The 16,117-nt window shown below is 40.2% G+C and overlaps 1 protein-coding gene across 1 annotated transcript; it reads left to right on the forward strand.

Annotated features, from left to right (window-relative positions):
• The first annotated feature begins 5,917 nt into the window (after positions 1 to 5,917).
• tnnc2.2 (troponin C2, fast skeletal type, tandem duplicate 2) lies at positions 5,918 to 13,744 on the forward strand. Its single transcript, XM_088332264.1, has 6 exons — positions 5,918 to 6,000; positions 6,781 to 6,832; positions 10,496 to 10,639; positions 10,818 to 10,932; positions 13,114 to 13,250; positions 13,333 to 13,744. The coding sequence occupies exons 1-6, from the start codon at positions 5,998 to 6,000 to the stop codon at positions 13,362 to 13,364; spliced, it is 483 nt and encodes a 160-aa protein (XP_088188390.1). The 5' UTR covers positions 5,918 to 5,997; the 3' UTR covers positions 13,365 to 13,744.
• Positions 13,745 to 16,117: the final 2,373 nt, after the last annotated feature.

Below are 16,117 nucleotides of genomic sequence, written 5' to 3' on the forward strand. Positions count from 1 at the left end.
TACTTCGTTTACAGTATGGTGGGGAATATGGTGTGGAATGAAGTAAGGCAGAGTGGACTATTTGTTTAGGTTGTGAATATGTCAGGAAGAGCACTGTATCGCTCGCCGCCAAGCATGGCTGATAATATCACCTGTTTCTCGAAAGAGCGATTTTTGTGCTTTTCGACAAGATGAGCCACTTCATCTGACAGCTGCATAATATTCGTTTGACTTGTCATTGCCAATGGTGTTGAAGAGTAGAGCTGTTTTTCTTGTTGTTGTCCACTGCTTACTGGCGTCATCCACTGTTTATTACAGTCTTACTGCCGTCCGTCATGGTGTCGTCACTTATGCCAAGTGTGTGCAAAGGGTAATTTCAGAGACGGCGCATACCATAAAATTATTACACAGTTTAGCCGCAATCTTTACACAATGAACACCTAAAGAAAATGATTTTGTTGTTGGCTACTCCAGCTAGTCCCTGCTGGTCTACTAGTGATCCCAAGAGCAAAGAAGAGATCCGCAGGTTTGAGAGTGTTCTCCATTCGGGCCCCGGTGCTGTGCAATGCTCATCCCCCTGAGATTCGATCTGCAACCTCAGTGGAACTGTTTAAATCTAGGCATAAAACACACTTCAATTCTATGGCTTGTAAATGACCTATATTTCCTATTGATGATATCTGTGTATTAATTGTTATTACAACATCTATTGCGGCCTGGTCATCCTGGAAAGGGGATTACCTCATGTGCAGTCCCTTCTCAAGGTTTCTTCATTTTCCTCATGTTGAGGTTTTTGAGTTTTTCCCTTGCCCTCATGTGCGTTTTAGATCAGGGGAGGGTGTAATAATAGTCTGTGGTTTGCAAAAATCTGTGGTCTGAGCATCCATTTGAAACTCTTTGATTAGGGCTATACGTACAAAGAAACATGACTTGACTTGCTAGTGCCTAGATGAGTTTAAAATCCTTGATAGTTTGAAGCAGCTGTACAGAATTTAGAACTTTGTTACACTCTGCTGCCATCTCCTGGGTCAAAGTAATTTTTGTAGCCTCAGTCATCTTTTTAATGCGTATACTAGTGTGTGCATTCCTTTGATGCGCTCGGATAAACTACTTTTTTCATCTTATAGGGGGTTTGGGTTGGCGTTTGGTCTCTACTAGCAGCAGGCATTTTCTTACTTTCGCAATTGTCATGCCACACTAACAAATACAATTTTTAAAACCTGAGGGAATCACCCTCCAAGACTCCCCACAGCCCACATTCCTCGAACATTATGTGTTTGTATCCGAACAGCTCTGTTTAAAGTATGATAAAAGCAGATAGGCACAGTGGAAACTAAAGCACAAGGGCTCTTTAAACTGTTTTTTGCATGTTTTTTTGAATCTTTACATTTCTTTGACGGAGAAGTGGAGTGGTGCCATAGACAATAATTTCGATCCGGGCCGCAAGCTGCAGTATGTAATAGGTTCTGCAATAGATCTTACAACTGTAATTACAACAAATATTTGATGTGTATATTTTCAAACACTCACCATATTGTATATTACTTTGTATGAATTTTCCAAAATGTTTTTTTTTCAAAAATTAAAATCCTGAATTCAATCAAGTTTTGCCCAAAACGTATGTGATGAGGAGCTCCTTGTTGTTCAACATGATGATTATTGTATTTATAGAACAACAAATCTTATGGTTAATTGTTACGCTAAAGGACCACTAATTAAATGAGTATTCCTCTGTAGTTTTTCTTCACCTCCTGTACCAACACTACAGAACATGGCCGCCATATAAGGACCACTGGTTTTGGTGGGGAAGACTGTCTACCCCCTTCCTTTTTTGCTATTCATGGCACAGTTAAGACACGTAGGCAGAGGGCGGGTGGGGCTGCAAATCTCAGTGTGTTCTTCTCTGCGTCTTCAGTTTCATGTGTTGATTGAAACGTAATCATCACATAAGCGCAAATCATATTCTTGTCCCCAATGCAAAGCACATTTTTGGAACTGAGGCTACCCCTAATTTTTATTTGATGACACAGTAAAACGCAATATGTATGTATGATGCCTATTGTTCATTTATGTGGTATTTCCAATGGTCAGACTACCCATCAAGTTTTTTATTCCATTATCACGATGAAAATAAGTTTGCTTAAAGAGACTGCATCATCTTTAGAGCCTTCTAGAGCTAAACCAAACTTCATTCATTCATTAAAAACAATATTGTTTTGAATAAGCAAAAAAAAATATTTTAAATACGTGAGACTCACCCTAAGGCGGCATGGTCGGATGGATGTTGTTGTGCAGCCCCACGGTTCAATTCCAGCTATCACAGCCTCCCTGTGCGGAGTTTGCATGTTATCCCCGTGCTTTCGTGGGTTCCCTCCAGGAACTCCGGTTTCCTCCCACATTCCAAAGACATGCATGTCAGCATAATTGGCTGGTCCAAATTGTCCCTCAGTGTGAATGAGCGAGTGTATCTGGCCGGCAACCAGTTAGGGGGATCCTCTGCCCACTGCCTGCTGATGGCTGTGATGGGCTCCAGCAACCCCGTGACCCTAATGAGGATAAGCGACGCAAATAATGGATGGAGGCTCAACTTGGAGGGAGCTGACATGATTTTCTGCCATCTTGTTCTTATGGGTACCCTTAAAAACTAAAAACCTTGTAAATGGCTGGGCAAATTAACGGAAAGAAAATGTGTGCGTTTTTTGTCACTTTGAGTATCAGTTGTTTCTATTCTTTCTTGTGCTTTGTAGCATTTGTTTTCAGTTGCAGTACTTAATATAGTGACATTTACAGCTCAAATATTACACAGCGTCCCTTTGAAAAAAAAAATGCTAGTTCAATGATCAGTTAATTACCCAGCTGCACCTGTAAAATGCTCATTTCATTTTCTTGACTAGGAATTATTGTTGAACATTTAAACCTAAGCCTAACCCTAACATTTTTTAAATTACGAGAAATGTATCCGGGATTAGTTAAAAAAACACATAAAACCGAACAATATGAAACAAAACACACTGCAAAATACTCACAAAGCTTAAATAACACACTCAAAAACATACACACAAACAAAACTACTGAAAAACACCAATCTACAAACAAAACATACAAAAACATAACATGGACAAATAAAACAAAGGCCACGAAAAAAAATACACGCTAGTCAAAAACAAAACAGGACACACAAACCCAAAACACTACAAAACAAAACACATACCAACTAAAAGCACATATTTCAGAGTCCATTTTCTCTGAAAAAAAACAAACAATCAGTTGAAACATTGGATATTGTATACTGCGCTTTTATGTGTGTGGCCCCCATGGGAAAACGTTTGGACACCTCGGGAATTGACTATATGATAGTATTGATAGTACCCTCCTTTCAGAGGGTCTTTTGTAGACACTAAACATAAACACAAAATATGGGGACCCTGGTGGGAGAATTTTAGAATGTTTTCTTAAAGGGACTGTGTGTCAAGATCTGACACACTACCTTCCAACCAGTTGTGGAATAAGGCACACCTGAGCCCAATTTCCACACACCTGTTCCTAATTATTAAATCATTTTATATTGACTGCTCAGACAGCATTTTTATTTCCGGTTTGCTCTTTTTCCTGGTTTGGATATTGTCAGGTTTAATTTTGGGGGGAAAGTGTTTGTGACTTTGTTCCTTGCATTTCTATTTCGGTCTGTTTTTTGGTTTGGATGTTGTCAGGTTTGATTTTTGCTTGGACTATTTTGTTAACCGGCAGGAGGCCCCGGGGGCGACCCAGGACACGTTGGAGAGACTATGTCTCTCGGCTGGCTTGGGAACGCCTCGGGGTCCCGTCGAATGAGCTGGAGGAGGTGGCTAGGGACGTCTGGGCTTCCCTTTTAACGCTGCTGCCCCCGCGACCCGACCTCGGATAAGCGGAAGACAATGGATGGATGGATGGATGGATATTTTGTGAACCCATGCTTGTTTGTTACTTTGATCAGGGTTTTGTTATCAAATACCATTCTTGATTTAAACACCCCTGCCTAACTTTTTGCTTTCATTCATTTCATTTCACCTTACACAGTGTGCAATCTTTGACCACTAGATGTAGGTGTATTTGCCTGCAACCAAAAACAAGTGCTAAAATCACAAGGAAGAAAAAGAAATACGTAAACTGAAACTGACCAAACAGCACCATGTTTCTTCTCAAAATATATTCTGCAAGGGTTTTTGTTTTTTGGGTAACTGTAGCAGAAAGATAGCTGAGTATAATGTCACCTCCGTCTAGGTGAAGGTCACGCCATGTAAAATTAAAAAACAAAATTGGACTTAGGAACATTTTTTAAAAATGCCCGCGTAAATGATACCTGATGAATTTTTGGTTATTATCCAAATCAACATTTCTTTTTTTTCTTTGAGTAATCAGTGTCTGAAATGAAATGAAATGATCTGCATTTATATAGCGCTTTTCAAGTCAATGACTTCCCAAAGCGCTTTACATTGTGCTTCACATTTCCCAATAGCGGCCGTGATCTGTGCAGCCATGTAAGGCGCTAACCAGCTTATTGGGGATATTGGGGGTTCAGTGTCTTACCCAAGGACACTTCGACATGTAACACGGACAAGCCGGGATTCGAACTGGGAACCCTTAATCCTAAAACGATCGCTCTACCTCCTGAGCTACTGCCGCCCAAAATAAAATAAATATCTGTCCGGACGCCCGGGGCGTGCATCTTTTACCTCGGGCGTACAACTTACATAACGTTTGTGCCCGGGTGGACGACAACTTTTTTAAGGAAAAAAAAAAGTTTTTTTTTTTTTTTTTTTTCAAAAATCCAACGTTTGCTTTATTCTGATTTCGAAATCTTCGTTCGTTTTGGAAATTTCTGTTTGTTTGGCAATTTGCATACTCTGCAGTCAATCAGAAGCCTGCATCGAATAGCTTCCGGACTTTTCCGAGCGTTATAAGGTCGTGCATTTGCATATCATTTTCCAAAGTAGACGCACAGAGAACACAGAAAAAATGGATAAGTGATTAGGAATCAAGCCAAAACCCCAGCCCCAGAATATTCAAAAGAAGCTATCAAAATTGATGACGCTACAAAACGTAAACGTACATTAAAAAAATCGTGGAAAAAGGAGTTCACGTGGCTTGTAACAGACAATGCAACATTGCATGAATGAAGAGCAGTAAATACAGCTACATACTGATTGCAGATGGAAAAAAGCGATGTCATATACATGCAATAAATTTTATCAGTAGATTTATAATGAAATTAATTTTAAAGTGTTGTTTTGTTATATATTCTGATTGTCAATTCTTAATACTTTGCAACAATGGTTTTTTTTGCGATTAGTCGTCTTCTTGTGTTTGAAGTTGGGAAAAATGGGGAAGGCAACTTTATGGCTGGGCAGGCAACTTTTCAGAGTTGTCTGCTCTGGTGTCCTGTAACTTTTTGTCATGAGTTTCAGACACTGGATTAATATTGTTTTCCCACTAGGAGGCGCTAAATAATACACACGCTCCCTTTAAGCATTGTCAATTGTCTATTGTGGCTTATTTCGCCTATTGTTCTTTGGGAATTCCCTGTCCTGTACCGGAGTTCCAGGATACATTACTTGTTTATAAACAAACTAAAAAACTTGAGGAAAGTCCAGTTATTCAAAGAAAACATACAGAACCTTCCAGATATTTGTCAACAATGATTCTTTCTTTGCTTCACAAAAGTGTGACCTGTGTTATTTTCCATTACACATTGCATTTTACACATATTAACCATTACCTCACCACCATTAAATTTCATCAGTTCACACCACATTTCCTATCAATGTGTGATTGGCTTTCCATGGTTCCCCAAGAACCCTAAAAGTTCAGGAGACTATATCGGGAGACCTGTAAGAGGCGAGGGGCGGGACCGTCTGTTTTAAAGTGTTTCTGAAGACTCACTCAAAGTCTAGTCTCTCTGTTGGGGTACACACGGATTGACCACTCCTTCGGGGCTTTTTTTCCCTTGGATATTTTGGAAGAAAAAGCTAATTAACAATCATGGTAAGAAGCAGAGTTCTAAAGAGGAGCTGTCGAAGAGCCGGGAGAGCATAGCAGTCACATATTTTAGTTTTTAGTTTAATTAAAAGGCATAAGTGAAATATCCTTTGCCACATTGTTAGTATTTAGTTACAATTTCAAAAGAAATGATAGTTGTATTATTAATATATCCTTGTTCAAGAACTTAAAAGAACATTTTTTCAAATTTCACAAAAGCTAACCTCGATTAAAATAAACATTGACCTAGAAACCCATCATTCCCTGTTTCCAATGTTAAAGCACGTTGAATTACATCTCTGCTTTTATTTCATCTTGTCATTTTCGAAGGAAATTTGTTGATCCGGTTGAAATGTGACAAGGATTTTCAAAATGTGTTTGGAAGATAAGGCCAGGCGGCTGGAATGGGGGCATGGTGGGCCGCAGCTGCTCAGGTGCAGATTCCGCTTAAGTGACAAATACCCAAGGATTGAATATCTGGGGGCCTTATACAGCCAAGCTTAATGTGTTGAGCCTGAAATAGCCGGGTTAATTTACAGCAATCTCAACTGAAAGACGTTTTAAGTTGCTGCCACTGCTCCCTGACTTGAACTGAAATACTGTATTAATAATGTTTATTGATAAAACACTATACTTGATGATGCAGGATATGTAGGTAATGGTCATAGATGTAAATGTGGACAATGTTCCATTATATTTCCAAGAGATACAGAGGGCATGCTAACTTAACATTTTGTGAAAAAAGTCTAAATTGATGGGGTTGCTGATGTTGATATTTGATTGCAGACTGATGCGCAGCAAGAGGCCCGCTCTTACCTGAGTGATGAGATGCTGGCTGGTAAGTATGAAAATAGACCATAATCCACATTATTTGGTCCATTCAATATTAAACACAAAAAATATATTAACATACCTGTATATTAAAATGAATTGGCTTTTTTTTTTAAAGTTCAGTTTTTCGTACTTCCACAACAGACATCACTGTTCGTAATGTTGACGCTTCTGTCTTCCTTAACAATATTTTGAACATGAGGTGTCACACTTTAAGAGGCAGTGTGTATGTATTATTCAACAAATATGTGTGGAGCAAAGAAGCACAAGGAAGAATACAAACTTCGCAGACTTAAAGTGTCCAAAAATCATCATTTCACTTCCTATTTTCCGACCAGACTTTTTGAGTTTTTTGGGTAGCCATAGCAGCAAGATGGCGGACGATTATGTCGGTATCTTTAAGATGAGCCTTTTATTTTACAGGAAATGGGGAGTCATGCACGTTTGACAGCGGTCTGGCGTGGAAAGACAGAAAGCCAGAGGCCGACGAGATCGATTCAATTGCCCGAGTTGATATCGGACAGGACGGGACAGACAGACAGGATAGATAATGAAACAGGATATTTAAAATAAACAGGACAAACAAGACAGGAACGAAAACTGGAGAGAACAATAAACAGGACAAAAATGGACAGGAACAAAACTGGAAACCGATATTAAACTGGACAAAAATAAACGGGAACAATACCGGACTGGAAATACCAACAGGAAAACAGGATCGAGTCAAAACCCACGTCTTGCGAGGCAGAGGTTCGTTGACGGACTGACAAAGTAAGAGAAAGCCAATCTGTTAATGAGCCGCAGCTGGCGCCACACGGGCGGGGCCAATTGGGCGCCATGGCAACCGTGACAATAAATTTTTATATCTCAACCTGTTCCTGTTTTTTTGCTTATTATTCAAACCAACAATGCTTTTTTTGTGAAGGAACAAACTATATAATACGATGGCATTATTTTGAACGTGAGGTGTCAGGCGTAAGGTTAGGGGGATAATTCCGGTCCATCACATTATTTTATATTGTGCACTTTTATCATAATACATCAAAAACGTCAAAAAAGGAAATTTTATGCAATACCACAAATAAAACTGGTTAGCGCTTGTGCGGCACAGTTCTGAGGTCATGAGATCGAACCTCCTTTGTGCAGTTTGCATGTTCTCCCCGTGCTTGCGTGGGTTTCCTCTGGGCACTATGCTTTCCTCCCACATTCCATAAAACATGCATGTCAGGTTAATTGGTCGGTTCAAATTGTCCCTAGATGTGAATGAGCGAGTGTGTTGTCTGTCTCTGTGTGTCCTGTGACTGGCTGGCAACCAGTTCAGGGTGTCCCCTGCCCACTGCCCGAAGATAGATGGGATGGGCTCCAGCACCCCCGCGACCCTACTGAGGATAAGCGGTGTGGATAATTGATGGATAATGGACCACAAATAAAAACTATGCAAACATCCAACTTAAAACATACTATTAAAACAATAGATTAGTCACAATACTATCCAAAAAATGTCATTGCAAAACGAATTGAGGTTACAAAATTAAATTGAATGTCGAAAACTATTAAATTTCCTGGACATCACGGGTGCATGTTGATTTTCGAATATTACATTTAAAAACTAAATTTTATTTGTAAGATACAAACTCGGCCTGGATATAAATTGAAACACAGAACAGGAAATATTTGATTTATGATTTTGTATTTATAGTCGTGGATGGTTATTGTGCAGAATGTAAAAGTTTGCAAATTTATTTTGCCAAGAAATCAATGAAAAGCCATACTAAACAAGTGGGTCGTTAGCCCCCTCTGAATATCTTATTATCAATATCAAGGATCCGCCCAAATCCGATGTCATCAGGCAAATTGTTTCTTAGGTGAGGCTGAATGTTATTTCACCATACGTTTTATTCCTCACCCTTGGAACCGTTAAGAAACCGCTGCCAGGGGATCTCAGCTAACGCGAGAGCTAGTATGATATCATTCCATCCATACATTTTCTGCACTGCTTATCCTCAGTAGGGTTGCAAGGGGGTGCTGAAGTCCATCCCAGGCATCTTCAGGCAGTGGGCTGGGACACCCTGAACTGGTTGTCAGCCAGTCGCAGGGCACACAGGGACAGACACCCATTCACAAGCCCATTCATACCTGGGGACAACTCAGAAACGACAATCAACCTGCCAAGCATGTTTTAGAATGTGGGAGGAAACCGGAGTGCCCGGAGGAAATCCAATCAAGCAAGGGGGAGAACATGCAAACTCCGCAATGGGAGGCAGGTAGCTGGGCTTTAACCTCCGCACTGTGTGGCTGAGGCGCTAACCACTCATGCACCGTGAAAGACTGATACAATAAAATAAAATCGGGAGATAAAATGCCCCAAAACTAGTAAGACATTGCAGCTGGACAACAAACTGGACTGGACTGCCAACACAGAAGCTCTATGTAGGAAAGGGCAAAGCCGACTTTACTTCCTCAGAAGGCTGGCCTCCTTTAACATCTGCAAAAAGCTCCTGAAAATATTCTATGAGACAGTAGTGGCAAGCGCCTTCTTCTATGCGGCAGCGTGTTGGGGAGGCAGCGTCAAGAAGAAGGATGCCTCTCGTCTCAATAAACTGGCTAGGAAAGCGAGCTCTGTTGTGGGCAAAGAGCTGGACAGCCTAACAACAGTAGCTGAGAGACGAGCACTGAAAAAGCTGAGGTCAATCATGGACAATCCATCGCATCCACTACACAGCATTATCTCCAGACAGAAGAGCAGTTTCAGCGACAGACTGCTGTCACTGTCTTGTACCACGGACAGACTGAAGAGATCTTTTCTTCCTCATGCCATGAGGCTCTTTAACTCCACCCGGCAGAGTAAAGGCCCACATTAAACCACACCACCTAAATTGGATATTACCGAATCTTACTGCAATATGTATTCTGTGTAGCACTATTTAGCTATTCTATATAACACGCTACAGTGGGCATTTGCACGTCACACTGGGTATTTGTATATTGTATTCTTTTGGCTTTATTATTGTACTGTTCTCAGCTCAGGGATGCTGCTGGAAATGTGAATTTCCTTTCGGGGATGAATAAAGTATCTATCTATCTATCTATCTATCTATCTATCTAAAAACTGGTAAAAGCCCCTTGAAGCACTTTTAACGCAAACATGGAACAAACTTAAGTTGGGATTCCAGGGTGTAAAATAAATGTAATATCTCAACCTATGGTTTTTAACGTTTTTGTCTAGTATTCAAATAGATGTTGTTTTTTTCCTGGATGAAAGTTTACGATTACACTCTGCCCCTTTAAAGGTGGTGTCCATAAAATCAAAATATCCATCATTGCAGCCTCTGATGAGCTGCTTGTGAGGCGCTTGAATCGGACTGTATTTTGAAACAGCCATTTTCTTTCACCATTGTCATTCTAAGATATGATAAAACAAAGAACATGAGTGTGAAATCACTCTCTAACCACATAACCCCCTAATTCGCGGTTGAAAAAGGAACTTGTGTTAAATTTTCTCGATATTCCACCATGTTTGAAATAGCCGCTCGATGAACATTTCCATTTCAAGTTTTTATTCTGCATCATTAAATCAGGTCACATTTCCAGGAACACAGCCTAATCCAAGGAAACCCAAGTACACTTAAGTTACGGTAATTCAAGTGTCTCGCTCTCCTTTTCTCGGCAGAGTTCAAGGCCGCGTTCGACATGTTCGATACCGACGGTGGCGGTGACATCAGCACCAAGGAGTTGGGCACCGTGATGAGGATGTTGGGACAAAACCCAACTAGAGAGGAGCTGGACGAGATCATTGAGGAGGTGGACGAGGATGGTGAGTTTTACATAGAGTGGCCGGCCAGATGTTTTTGACACACGCCTGAATCCACCTCTTAAAAACGACATTATGATCCACCACATATCGATCCAATTATAGTATTGCCAAATCGGCGCGTTTTATGACACCAAAAATGTATCACCGGTCCATAATTCAGGATTTCCATTTCCCACAGGCAGCGGTACCATCGACTTTGAGGAGTTCTTGGTCATGATGGTGAGGCTGCTCAAGGAGGACCAGGCCGGCAAGAGCGAGGATGAGTTGGCGGAGTGTTTCCGTATTTTCGACAAGTATGATTGCGCTCGGACAATGCTTTGTCTCTTTTGTTCATATTTATCACAAGAAACCAGGTCCGAAATCAAAGATCCACACTCATGAATGATTTACTGTTAAAGCTCCTGTGGGTGACATTTGACCGTTAGATGGCACTCTCTAACGCAAATAAAAACCAGTGCCACGGAGCACATCGTAGCAACAAGATACTAGACAAACATGACGGCAACTTATGGGTAGGAATTCCACGATGTAAAAGAAATACATATTTCTCCACCTATGATTTTTTTTTAAAATAAAAATTTACATTGGTATGATAGTTCATGCATTTTTGCATGAGAATCAAGGTATTTTTTACTGAATGAAGGTTTTTGTACCTCCTATTACACACTGACCACAACTTTAAACATGTGATTTTAATTAAAAAAAAAATCATAACATCAATTCAATGCTACACACATTTAGTTTTTTTTCCTGTGGGCAAAATAACTTAGCTCATTTTAAATATAATTGCTCATATTTTAAGTTATTAATAAGCTATGTTTATAATTGAACTACTGCTTAGTATTATTTTCTTACCGAATTATTAAAATAAGAAAAATCTTTTTTTTATTTTAATTAGTTTCTAACATAAAAATGTGTTAAAATAAAGAACACGTTCAATTGAGTTAAATTCTAGTACTGCTAGAGTTCCAATTGAATATGATTTTGTTTTAGCAGTACAGTAAAACTGCATGAAAAATACTGTACATAAAATTATATAGATGTTCTTTTCCGATTGAATAATTTTGCTTGCATTACATTTTGGTTAATCTTCTTTAAATGAGTCAAAATATTTGACAGAGACATACAACTGTGTGAATTTTAATTTGATTTTTATTACATCCCCAACAAAAAAAAACATGTAAAAAACCAAAAAGTACAAAATTATTTTCAAAATGAGCAAAATGATCTGCCAGTGGAACATGTGATTTTACATCATTTTTGTACTTTTCAAAAGTTTCCAAAATATGTAGAAAGTAATTTTTCCTGCTTAGGTGATAGCTAATTTGGAAGAACAGAAAATTCGTTACACAATTTTATGGCTGGTCAGAGTCTGTGAATTTAGATTTCCAGCTGTTTTCTGCCAAGATTATGACAGCTAAGTTTAGCTCCGCCACCAAAACATCCATTCCATTCACTGCTTATCCTCAGTAGGGTCACAGGGGAGCTGGAGCCCATCCCCGCCATCTTCGCGCAGTGGGCAGGGGACACCCTGAATGGTTGCCAGCCAGTTGAAGGGCAAACAGAGACAGATAACTTACTCGCTCATTCACACCTAGGGACAATATGGACCGGCCAACTAAACTGACATGCATGTTTTTGGAATGTGGGAGGAAACCAGAGTGCTCCGAGGAAACCCACGCAAGCACGGGGAGAACATGCAAACTCTGCACAGGAATATTCGATCCTATGACCTCAAAACTGTTTCGCGGACGCGCTAACCACTCAGCCGCCGGCAAAAGAATTGTATTTCTCACTCTGCAGTCTCAACACAGTCATGGAGCGCTTGGGCACCCCAAAAAACAGACTGGTTATGCCCATGGGTTTAATACGTATTGTATTAATATTCATAATGTAAAATTTCATCAGAAAATGAAGAAAATCCCCAAATTGTGAAGTTAAATAATAAAGAACTTTAACACTCAATACATATGTCCATCCATCCATCTATTATCTGCACCGCTTATCGTCAGTAGGGTAGCGGGGGTGCTGGAGACGATTTCAGCTATTTTCGGGCAGTGGGCAGAGGACACCCTGAAATAGTTGCCAGCTAGTTGCATGATACAAAGAGACAGAAAACTCACTCGCTCATTCACACCTAGGGACAATTTGGACGGGCCAATTAACCTGACATGCATGTTTATGGAATGTGGGAGGAAACCAAAGTGCCCGGAGGAAACACACACACGCATGGGGAAAACATGCAAACTCCGCACAGGAAGGCTGGTAGCTGGATTTGGTCTCATGAACTCAGAACTATGCTGTGGACGCACTAACCAGTTATCCGCCCAATACATATTTCCATTTAGTATATTTCATTTTATATTTCCACGTCACCGGTAGATTTTGAAGCCAAGTACGGTTATCAAAACGAACATATGTTGATTAACATTTTTGGATTCCTCTATCTGTTCCTCAACTACTTTGTGCCACAGGAATGCCGACGGCTACATCGACAGAGAGGAATTCGCCTCGATAATCCGCAGCACTGGCGAGCCCATCACGGAGGATGAGATCGATGAGCTTCTCAAGGACGGAGATAAAAATAACGACGGCATGCTGGACTTTGACGGTAAGTGCCCCAAAAGCCAGACCTCCACAAGGATTTTTCTTTGAGACACTCACTGATTTCCGCGCTGTCTTGTGCTGACCAGAATTCCTCAAGATGATGGAGAATGTGCAGTAGAAGCAGAATAATCATGGACATTCCTCCTCACCCTTGTGAATCCAGCCACACCCAGTCGGACTTCATCCGCGTGACCCCTCGATTCCCTCTCCATCCTCAGAAACCCCTGACTGAAAATGGATTTTGCTGCCTGAAGAGGTGGGGTGATGTTTGCCCCTTGAGTCCGCCCCTTCACCCCCTCTTCAAGCTCTACTCTACATGCTATGTAGAACAACAAACCCATTATTTAGACCAGATTATCCCAAAACACTTCACAGTACAAAATAGGTACCTGCTTGAGTAACAGCAAAATAAACTAACAACATGTTCACTTGTAGTCTGTCATATTAACAGTCTCTAAAATGATGTTTGAGGAAGAACAATAAATGATGATGTTTCTTCTTTTTGTCCATTTTGTTCAAAACAAGGATTATGTTTACACGCAGGCAATAATCAGATTGGAAAATGAATATTCGATTTTTGGAACATGCCTTGATACGAACAGATATCCTCGAATCCATGGAGGTTGCAAGTATTCTGATTGGAAGGGCGACGTGGGAAAGAAATCACTACCATTTAGCCTTTGTTTCCGCATTTAACTTTTGAGATGAAAGGGATACTGTGTAATAATTGATCACTGGATGTCGTGTATTGTGTAGCTCTGGGGTCTCCAACCTTTTTCAGCTGAAAGTTACTTTTTGTTTCCAACTAGCGCAAAAGGCACGCAGTTTGGTATACATTTCCAAAATAACAACTTATAATGTTATTACTACGTTGTTACTATGTTATTACCTGGTTAGTAATTGAGATTTGGGTTAATTACTGAATTACAATTACTGAAAAAATAACTTTACCAGAAAATCACTATGAGCCAGCACTGGTGAGCTATTTTTAGAACAGGTCTGCAGGCACATCAGTTATCCTGGTGCCCCCGGGCACTAGTTTGGAGAACTCTGGTGTCATGCAACAGAAAACAAGTGCTGCAAAGCATAAGGAAGGATATATAAACTAAGGAGATTCAAAGTGACTAAACTGCAGCATTTTTCTTTTTTTTTGGGGGGTGGGGGGGTGGGGGGTAGTGGTTATAGGGGTACCCGTAGCACCAGGATGGTGGAACAATCATGTCAACTACCGATTGCTGAGCCTATTTATGTAAAATAAATACAAATTGACTTGCATCTATAAAAATTCACCATTATTTACTAGTTCATGTATCTTTGCTGATTAATATTATCAGTATTCATCCATTATCTGCACCGCTTATCCTTAGTAGGGTCGCGGGGGTGCTGGAGCCCATCCCAGCTATCTTCGGGCAGTGGGCAGGGGACACCCTGAACTGGTTGCCAGCCAGTCGCAGGGCACACAGGGACAGACAATTCGCTCGCTCGTTCACACCTAAGGACAAATTGAACCGGCCAATTAACCTAACATGCATGTTTTTGGAATGTGGGAGGAAGCCGGAGTGCCCAGAGAAAACCCACACAAGCACGGGGAGAACATGGAAACTCCACACAGGAAGTTCGATCTCATGACCTCAGAACTGTGCTGCACACGCGCTAACCACTGTGCCCCCGTGCAGCCCAATAATCAGTATTGTTTTTCAATTATTTTTTTAACCACCAGAAGATGCTAAATAATACACTCTGTCCCTTTACATAAAGGATGATTTCCTTCATGTCACCAAATTTACTACGTATCGTACTTGTTTCCTCCTGGCTCCAACAGTAAACTCGGTTGTCTCGTCCCGTGTGTTAACAAAATGTGCTCATACGAGGGTATCCAAATTTATAGACATACACTATATATTGATGTGTTAAATTCTGACACCCACTATACTGTATATAGATAGATACACCGGTGGCTTTTTGCCGTGGCTGCAGAAAATAAAATGAAAATCATCTGATACACGAGGATTTTTAAGCGAGTAAAACATTTTACGGAATCATTTGAGTGTCAAAGATGGTCTCATAACAATATCATGAGGGAATAAGTCCAAATACATTTTCTTCACAATATGTTCTATGCCTCCTCACACTTGTGTAAGCGCAACATTTCTTTCAATATTCTGTAGTATGACTTGAGATTGTTAACGTATGTATTTGGATATTCTTAAATTTAACAGGCCAAATGCACCCGTTTTATCCATCTCAGAAGGCAACAATTCAGACAATCCCCAACCACGGCTCTGTAAAAAGCAGTGAAAACCACAATTACCGTAATTTGTATCTGTACTTGGGTAGTACTTACTGTAGGTAATTTTCAGTGTAAAGCAATGTGAAAATTACCTGACTTAGCGCTTATTAAGTAAAGCTCATTTAAAGACATAATTTTAAAGAGGTACTCGTAAGCATGGTAACTTTTCTTTGAATATTTGAAAGTTGAGGTTTGTCTTGTGGTTGGACTCACTGATAGTCCAGCACAGAATGTCAGTGGGTGCTTTGTCTGGGAGAGACAACTTTTTTTTGTAAAGACTGAATCATACTTTGCCATTTTGTGGAACAATAAGAAATGCGAAACGTCATTATATACAGACTTAAACAGTTTAGACCAGTATATTGCATATAATCTAATAAACATTACATTACACAAGAGGTCACGGACCTTTTTGTAGCAAAGACCTACTTTCCGGTACTGATCGGCACGAAGAGCTATTAGTTTAATATGCATAAATAAAATGACAATTTATGTTATTACTATCTTGTTATTATGTTATTACCAGGTAGTAATTATTAGGAGTTCAAATAGGCTAGGTCAAGTACTTAAACCCAATGCCT

This window comes from Urocampus carinirostris, chromosome 3, assembly GCF_059441175.1.
Source record: "Urocampus carinirostris isolate Australia breed hairy pipefish chromosome 3, RoL_Ucar_1.0, whole genome shotgun sequence".
In the NCBI taxonomy this organism is placed as follows: Eukaryota; Metazoa; Chordata; class Actinopteri; order Syngnathiformes; family Syngnathidae; genus Urocampus; species Urocampus carinirostris.

Excerpts from the sequence above, each read along its gene's own strand:
- tnnc2.2 (XM_088332264.1), top strand. Across the intron at positions 10,933-13,113 it reads TGTTTCCGTATTTTCGACAA|GAATGCCGACGGCTACATCG; the intron begins GTATGATTGCGC and ends TTTGTGCCACAG. Across the intron at positions 13,251-13,332 it reads CGGCATGCTGGACTTTGACG|AATTCCTCAAGATGATGGAG; the intron begins GTAAGTGCCCCA and ends TGTGCTGACCAG.